The sequence below is a fragment of the Triticum dicoccoides genome, chromosome 1A, assembly GCF_002162155.2.
Source record: "Triticum dicoccoides isolate Atlit2015 ecotype Zavitan chromosome 1A, WEW_v2.0, whole genome shotgun sequence".
Taxonomy (NCBI): Eukaryota; Viridiplantae; Streptophyta; class Magnoliopsida; order Poales; family Poaceae; genus Triticum; species Triticum dicoccoides.
The window spans coordinates 609,395,111-609,403,316 of NC_041380.1; the positions used below are offsets into that span (position 1 = coordinate 609,395,111).

Sequence of the window (8,206 nt, forward strand, 5' to 3'; positions counted from 1 at the left end):
AGGAAGATGATGTAGAAATAAAGGAGGCCGGCGAGTTTTGATCTAGCAACCTGCAAGCAACAGAAGCACATATACGAACTAACCACTATGCCAGTTGGTCGCTGTTATAAATATTGAGCCCAGAGCTTATCTATAGAAGATAAAAAAATTGAATTCAAATTTCATCCGAAATTTTTCCGGGATTTTGTGGTAACCGAGAATTCCAGTGCCCCGCAAGAAAAAACATGCACTCGGGATCCAAATCCTTGATGGTAGGCATATCATCATTATATATATGAAGAAAGAGAGACTCGCTCGTGGTATCATATATATCATAGCCTCTAATTCAAGAAAGAAAGAAAAATTAATTTGATTGATCTCATGCATGCATGTGTTCTTCTCCCAATGGATATGATCCTACAAAAATAATACTCTAAGTGATGTTGTCTAAAATATAACCCCAATCCCGATGGTATGTACTCCCTCCGTTTCGTTATGTAAGGTGTATTATTTTCGGCACGGTGACCAAGGCACGGAATTATAGACATGTTAGAACTAAATTACCCTTGGCAAATTATTGATTAGTGGTAAGTAAATCAATTAGTCCAGAAAATTAAGAGATGCATGCAATCAACAGAGAGATACTTTCCTTCTTTTGCTACAAAGAGAGATACAGACAATCAGGAGAGAGATACATTCCATTTTTCTGGAGGGCTAACAAAGGGATTATGAGGAATTAGAAGAAATGCACCTTACATTCTGAAATTTTATCAAAAAACAAATGCACCTTATATAAAGAAACGGAGGGAGTACTATGTAATGTATCCATGGGGGAGATATATAGTATGATGTGCATTTTTGATATACAAAGGATGGAGCAATTAGTGTGTCTCTTGTTAATCCATGTTTGCCTATTAATTTCTCAAAGAAAGCAAGATAGATAGATATATGTATGTATGTATGTATGTATGTATGTATGTTATAAACGGAGAGAAATTTGAAGCTAACAAACTGAAAGAAAGTTGGACATGATGATCACACTTAAAAGCTTTAGCTCGCATCCGGCAATTGATGCAGTACAGGATGTCTCCCTTCGTGAATTCGAGGAGTGGCACCGACACGGCGGCGATGGCGATGGCGAGCTCGGGCACAGAGAAAAGAAAAATAACGGCGGCGATGCGAAGGTGGCTGGCGGTGGCGAACTCGACCCCGGCGCTGCTCCACGGGTTCCTGGTGTTCGAGGTGTCATGGCGGGACGTGCACGGCATCAACTACTACAACGACCTGCTCACTGACACGTCCCTCGCCCTGGAGGCGCGCTACCTCAACAAGTGGGAGTTTTACAGCGCCGAGCAGGCCGCCGGGTGCGCGTCTGAGTGGTTCCTCGGCCGCGCCTCCGAGACGCACTCCCTCCGAGGGTACCTCCTCCACTATCACCACCACCATCATCGTCCTCGTCCTCGTCACCATCATCGCTCCTCCTCCGCGGCGTCCGCCGGAGAAGAGGAACACGCTCGCGACGACGTTATGAATACGATGGCGGCCAGCAGCAGCGGCGACGAGAGGTGCACGCCCACGTTGAGGAGGAGGATGAGCTGGCGGAGCAGGGCTAGGAGGAAGAACCTACAGCAGCAGCAACACACCGATCGCGACGAGGAGGAGGAGGAGGAGGAGAAGGAGCATGATGATGAAGGGCGGGTTCCCATGCATATGCATATGCAGCAGTATAGGTACAGCGACACCCTGCTCCTGTTTCGGTCCCGGGACGCGGCGCTGCCGTTCAAGCTCCGGCAGATCATCACGTCGGACATCCGGCTGCTCACGCTGCTCGAGTCTGGGCTGCCGTCGTGGGTCATCTTCCTGCAGTCGTACCCGGTGCTGTGCCACATGTACCGGCCCTGGATGCGGCCCCTGGCGCGGAGCCTCTACGTCATGGCCTCCCTCGTCACCGTCATCATCGGCTTCTACGACCTGTACAAGAACGTGCCACTGCTCAAGTCGGCGGCGGCGCGCATCTGCGGCCCGCTCTTCGAGTGGATCGAGACGTGGGACATGGTCACCCGCATCCAGTACCTGGGCACCATCCTCTTCCTCCGCAACCTGCGCAAGTTCATGCAGGGGCTGCTCGCGCTCCTGCACGCCGCCAGGGCACTGCTCCGTGTTATGCTCGCTCCATTGGCCGACCTAGGCTTGTGTCAGCTGCTTGCCACACTGGTTGTCCTAGCCTCACACGTGTGGCGCCTGGTGGTCGACCTGGCAGAGGTGGTGTGGGCGCCGTTCGACGTCGTGCTCGACTGCGTCGCCGGATTGGTCACAACCTTGTGGCCGGTGCTCAAGGTGGTGGTGTTGCCAGCGAGGTTTGCGGTGGCGGTCGCAGCGTGCGCGGGGTCCGTCTTGTCCAATAGCTACAACTTCTTCAAGGACATCTGGGAGACTCTGAGTAGCATCTTCGAGCTCAACCACATGTCGGAGGCGCAACAAAGCGCCTTCGACATGACCACGCTCAAGACGCTATGGAATGACCTCTTCTCGCAGATCTTCCGGGCCATCAGGGGCATCCTCAATGGCATCCTTGTCTTCTTCTACGCCTGCAACAGGCACAGGCTCAGGTATATATGTACCAACATACTCCTAGCTACCTACCTGATTAATTCCATGCATCAACTAATTAATTCATTCGATTATATTAATACCATCAACTGACATGCACTATATATGGGTGTGTGTAGCATCTACAATCACGCACAAACAAGGTTGCGACATATGCTTCGTGTCACTAGATTGGCGCCAAAGCAACATGCATCATGCCACTGCAGCTCCACCAAGCACCCAAACCATGAGGTATCTATTAGTTTTGCTTATCCTCTATCATTGTTGGTTTCGTCTTTATCTTTTGACAATGCATGCAACCGAATGCAGGATGCGCCCGTCGAATGTGATGTATGCAAGTGACCAATCGTAGATACACTCTTGCATCAAGTGAGAGCCAACCACAAGTTGTATCACTAGATGGGTGTCGTTTGTTTTTTGAAAGGGCGCCCGATTTTGTGTACATAGGATTGTCAAACTTTTTTTTCCTTTAGGAGTAAGGGTTTGTATCAAGTAGATCTAAAGAAAACATGTTCAATTGATTCCCCCTTCCATCTTTGGATTACTAAGGAGGTGCCCATTGGATGTGTGTATGTCGATTCAATGGAGGCGAGACGCGAAAAGAGTGACTAAATCATATGCAAAATCTAAACGAAAGATGCCATCCTCCAGGCTTAAACGATGACCCTCTTCATTTTCATACGATCTATAATTCAAGAGGCAAGAGACTTTTCATGCATGGTGCAGAAGAGTGGACGAAACAACATAGTACCAATTGTCGGTGTCAAAACCGGCCTATCTTGGGTAGGGGGTCCCAAACAGCACGTCTGAGGATCGAGGATAACAAGGGACAAGTGGCACATGATGTTTACCCAGATTCGGGCCCTCTTAATGGAGGTAAAACCCTACGTCCAGCTTGATTCTATTCGATGAGTATAGGGGTTACAAGAGTTGATCTACCTCGAGATCGTAATGCCTAAACCCTAGCTTGTAGACTATGAGAATTCCGATAGCCTCTACAGACTAAACCCTCCGGTTTATATACACACCGGAGGGACCTAGGGTTGTACAGAGTCGGTTTGCAAGGAAAGGAAATAACATACCCGGACACCAATCTTGCCGTCCACGCATAGGGGAGTCCTACCCGGACACAGGGGGGAAGTCTTCTGTTTGTATCTTCATGGCCCATCAGTCCGACCCATATAAAAAAGCCCGGTCACCCGAGGACCCATTAATCCAGGACTCCCTCAATAGCCCCTGAACCAGTCTTCGATGACGATGTGTTTGGCACGCGGATTGTCTTCGGCATTGCAAGGCGGGTTCCTTCTTAAGATAAGTCCCTGCACAAGGGATTTGATCCGGCTCTGCATAACTGTTACAACCCTTAGCCATGAAGCTAAAGTATCTAGACAAAACAATGTCTCTTTGTTGACAACTTTTTCGGCGAAACGTCACATCTGGCTCTTTAACATTTCGAACCATTTTCATACCCACGTTTCGCGTTTCGACGCATAGCCTCCATTGGTATGTCTTGTCAAAACAGAGATCGTGCCCGCTCATTACGGGATTCCGATTAATACGGTTTCGGGTTATCACGCCCAATATGCGACTCTACCCTAAAGGAACTCGAAGGTCCCACCAAGGATAGAAGCGCATATTGGAGATGCTTTTGGAAGGTGGATATCATTACATCGTACCATTACCTAAAAGTTGGGGATACATACAAGGCATACAAATGCCACAAGAATACATCACACATCATACATGAGAACAACATCTGACTACGGATAAAACACAAACAGAAACTCAAACGACATCCATCCTGCTAGCCCAGGCTGCCGACCAGGAACCTAACCCAAGATCGACGAAGAAGAAGAAGAACTCCAAGACAAGTAAACATCGCTCTCACGTCATGATCATCGCATTACCTGTACCTGCAACTGGTGTTGTAGTAATCTGTGAGCCACGAGGACTCAGCAATCCCATTACCATGGGTATCAAGACTAGCAAAGCTTAATGGGTATGGAGTGCATAAGTGGTGAGGTTGCAGCAAGCGACTAAGCATAATATGGTGGCTAACTTACTCGTACAAGAATAAGATGAGAAACTACGCAACGGTCGCCAACTAGTAATGATCAAGAAGTGATCCCGAACTACTTACTTTCAAACATAATCCAACCGTGTTCTCCTCTCAAACTTCCCCGAAAAGAGACAGTCACGGTTACACATGCGGTTGGTGTATTTTAGTTGAGTTTACTTCAAGTTCACTACAAGCAGATATTAACAAATTACCATCTGCCACATAACTGCGGGCACGGCTTTCAAAAGTTTAAACCATGCAGGGGTGTCCCAACTTAGCCCATGACAAGCTCACGATCCGCGGAGACAATTCTCCATCGCGGGACCCTTCATTCAGACTCGAAATCCCGGTGCACAAGACATTTCAACAATGATAAAACAAGTCCAGCAAGACCTCCCGGCATGCCGACACCCTAATAGTAGCCGCGTGTATCTCGTCTCAGGCCACGTCCGGATGGGACATCCTACGAGTAAAACCAGCCATTAGTGAGAATTTTTCATTATAGAACTTGGCTTGTATATTCCATTGATGGGCTTCCTCAAAATGCCCAAGGTCTTCGCGAACAAGAAAGTTGGATGCACACCCACTTAATTTCTTTTGATGAGCTCTCTAGTGCATCTGTTGCATGGCAATCCCTACTCCTCGCATTGACATCAATTGATGGGCATCTCCATAGACCGTTGATTAGCCGCGTCAATGTGAGACTTTCTCCTTTTTGTCTTCTCACATAACCCCCATCATCATATGCTATTCCACCTACAGTACTATATCCATGGCTTGCGATCATGTATTGCGTAAGGGTTGAAAAGGCTGGAGCGTGTTAAAAAGTATGAACCAATTGATCGGCTTGTCATCGGGGTTATGCATGATGGGAGCATTTTATGTGACGAAAATGAAGCATGGCCAAACTATATGATTTTGTAGTGATAATCTTTCTATGGCTATGTTATTTTGATAAGACATAATTGCTTGGTTAGCATGCTTGAAATATTATTATTTTTATCTCAATATTAAACTCTTATCTTGATTCTTTTGGATCTGAACATGCATGCCACAATAAAGAGAATTACATTGAAAATTATGTTAGGGAGCATTCTACATCAAAAATTCTGTTTTTATCATTTACCTACTCGAGGACGAGCGGGAATTAAGCTTGGGGATGCTTGATACGTCCCAAACGTATCTATAATTTTTGATTGTTCCATGCTATTATATTATCCATCTGGGATGTTTTATATGCATTTATATGCTATTTTATATGATTTTTGGGACTAACCTATTAACCTAGAGCCCAGTGCTAGTTTCTGCTTTTCCTTGTTTTTGAGTATCGCAGAAAAGGAAAACGAAATGGAGTCCAATTGACCTGAAATTTCACGGAGATTATTTTTGGACCAGGAGAAGCCCACGAAGTATAGGAGATGGGCCAAAAGAGCCTCGAGGCACCCACGAGGGTGGGGGGTGCGCCCTACCCCCCTGGGCGTGCCCCCCTACCTCGTGGCCTCCTCGGGGACCCCCCTGGAGGCGCGCTACCTCAACAAGTGGGAGTTTTACAGCGCCGAGCAGGCCGCCGGGTGCGCGTCTGAGTGGTTCCTCGGCCGCGCCTCCGAGACGCACTCCCTCCGAGGGTACCTCCTCCACTATCACCACCACCATCATCGTCCTCGTCCTCGTCACCATCATCGCTCCTCCTCCGCGGCGTCCGCCGGAGAAGAGGAACACGCTCGCGACGACGTTATGAATACGATGGCGGCCAGCAGCAGCGGCGACGAGAGGTGCACGCCCACGTTGAGGAGGAGGATGAGCTGGCGGAGCAGGGCTAGGAGGAAGAACCTACAGCAGCAGCAACACACCGATCGCGACGAGGAGGAGGAGGAGGAGAAGGAGCATGATGATGAAGGGCGGGTTCCCATGCATATGCATATGCAGCAGTATAGGTACAGCGACACCCTGCTCCTGTTTCGGTCCCGGGACGCGGCGCTGCCGTTCAAGCTCCGGCAGATCATCACGTCGGACATCCGGCTGCTCACGCTGCTCGAGTCTGGGCTGCCGTCGTGGGTCATCTTCCTGCAGTCGTACCCGGTGCTGTGCCACATGTACCGGCCCTGGATGCGGCCCCTGGCGCGGAGCCTCTACGTCATGGCCTCCCTCGTCACCGTCATCATCGGCTTCTACGACCTGTACAAGAACGTGCCACTGCTCAAGTCGGCGGCGGCGCGCATCTGCGGCCCGCTCTTCGAGTGGATCGAGACGTGGGACATGGTCACCCGCATCCAGTACCTGGGCACCATCCTCTTCCTCCGCAACCTGCGCAAGTTCATGCAGGGGCTGCTCGCGCTCCTGCACGCCGCCAGGGCACTGCTCCGTGTTATGCTCGCTCCATTGGCCGACCTAGGCTTGTGTCAGCTGCTTGCCACACTGGTTGTCCTAGCCTCACACGTGTGGCGCCTGGTGGTCGACCTGGCAGAGGTGGTGTGGGCGCCGTTCGACGTCGTGCTCGACTGCGTCGCCGGATTGGTCACAACCTTGTGGCCGGTGCTCAAGGTGGTGGTGTTGCCAGCGAGGTTTGCGGTGGCGGTCGCAGCGTGCGCGGGGTCCGTCTTGTCCAATAGCTACAACTTCTTCAAGGACATCTGGGAGACTCTGAGTAGCATCTTCGAGCTCAACCACATGTCGGAGGCGCAACAAAGCGCCTTCGACATGACCACGCTCAAGACGCTATGGAATGACCTCTTCTCGCAGATCTTCCGGGCCATCAGGGGCATCCTCAATGGCATCCTTGTCTTCTTCTACGCCTGCAACAGGCACAGGCTCAGGTATATATGTACCAACATACTCCTAGCTACCTACCTGATTAATTCCATGCATCAACTAATTAATTCATTCGATTATATTAATACCATCAACTGACATGCACTATATATGGGTGTGTGTAGCATCTACAATCACGCACAAACAAGGTTGCGACATATGCTTCGTGTCACTAGATTGGCGCCAAAGCAACATGCATCATGCCACTGCAGCTCCACCAAGCACCCAAACCATGAGGTATCTATTAGTTTTGCTTATCCTCTATCATTGTTGGTTTCGTCTTTATCTTTTGACAATGCATGCAACCGAATGCAGGATGCGCCCGTCGAATGTGATGTATGCAAGTGACCAATCGTAGATACACTCTTGCATCAAGTGAGAGCCAACCACAAGTTGTATCACTAGATGGGTGTCGTTTGTTTTTTGAAAGGGCGCCCGATTTTGTGTACATAGGATTGTCAAACTTTTTTTTCCTTTAGGAGTAAGGGTTTGTATCAAGTAGATCTAAAGAAAACATGTTCAATTGATTCCCCCTTCCATCTTTGGATTACTAAGGAGGTGCCCATTGGATGTGTGTATGTCGATTCAATGGAGGCGAGACGCGAAAAGAGTGACTAAATCATATGCAAAATCTAAACGAAAGATGCCATCCTCCAGGCTTAAACGATGACCCTCTTCATTTTCATACGATCTATAATTCAAGAGGCAAGAGACTTTTCATGCATGGTGCAGAAGAGTGGACGAAACAAC

At 49.0% G+C, this 8,206-nt stretch overlaps 2 protein-coding genes across 2 annotated transcripts; both read left to right on the top strand.

Annotated features, from left to right (window-relative positions):
* Positions 1 to 1,066: 1,066 nt before the first annotated feature.
* On the top strand, positions 1,067 to 3,080 carry LOC119357288. The gene is made up of 3 exons (XM_037624283.1): positions 1,067 to 2,588; positions 2,709 to 2,820; positions 2,899 to 3,080. Exons 1-3 carry the CDS (start codon positions 1,108 to 1,110, stop codon positions 2,929 to 2,931), a joined length of 1,626 nt encoding a protein of 541 aa, XP_037480180.1. The 5' UTR covers positions 1,067 to 1,107; the 3' UTR covers positions 2,932 to 3,080.
* A 3,311-nt stretch (positions 3,081 to 6,391) lies between these two features.
* LOC119357294 lies at positions 6,392 to 7,953 on the top strand. Its single transcript, XM_037624293.1, has 3 exons — positions 6,392 to 7,461; positions 7,582 to 7,693; positions 7,772 to 7,953. The coding sequence occupies exons 1-3, from the start codon at positions 6,392 to 6,394 to the stop codon at positions 7,802 to 7,804; spliced, it is 1,215 nt and encodes a 404-aa protein (XP_037480190.1). The 3' UTR covers positions 7,805 to 7,953.
* The last annotated feature ends 253 nt before the right edge of the window (positions 7,954 to 8,206 follow it).

What these genes read in the sequence shown, in the direction of transcription:
- LOC119357288 (XM_037624283.1), top strand. Translation starts at nt 1,108, where the DNA reads ATGGCGATGGCGAGCTCGGGCACAGAGAAAAGAAAAATAACGGCGGCG. An exon ending in TGCAACAGGCACAGGCTCAG is followed by an intron (nt 2,589 to 2,708) that starts GTATATATGTAC and finishes GGGTGTGTGTAG; the next exon opens with CATCTACAATCACGCACAAA. An exon ending in CCAAGCACCCAAACCATGAG is followed by an intron (nt 2,821 to 2,898) that starts GTATCTATTAGT and finishes AACCGAATGCAG; the next exon opens with GATGCGCCCGTCGAATGTGA.
- LOC119357294 (XM_037624293.1), top strand. Translation starts at nt 6,392, where the DNA reads ATGGCGGCCAGCAGCAGCGGCGACGAGAGGTGCACGCCCACGTTGAGG. An exon ending in TGCAACAGGCACAGGCTCAG is followed by an intron (nt 7,462 to 7,581) that starts GTATATATGTAC and finishes GGGTGTGTGTAG; the next exon opens with CATCTACAATCACGCACAAA. An exon ending in CCAAGCACCCAAACCATGAG is followed by an intron (nt 7,694 to 7,771) that starts GTATCTATTAGT and finishes AACCGAATGCAG; the next exon opens with GATGCGCCCGTCGAATGTGA.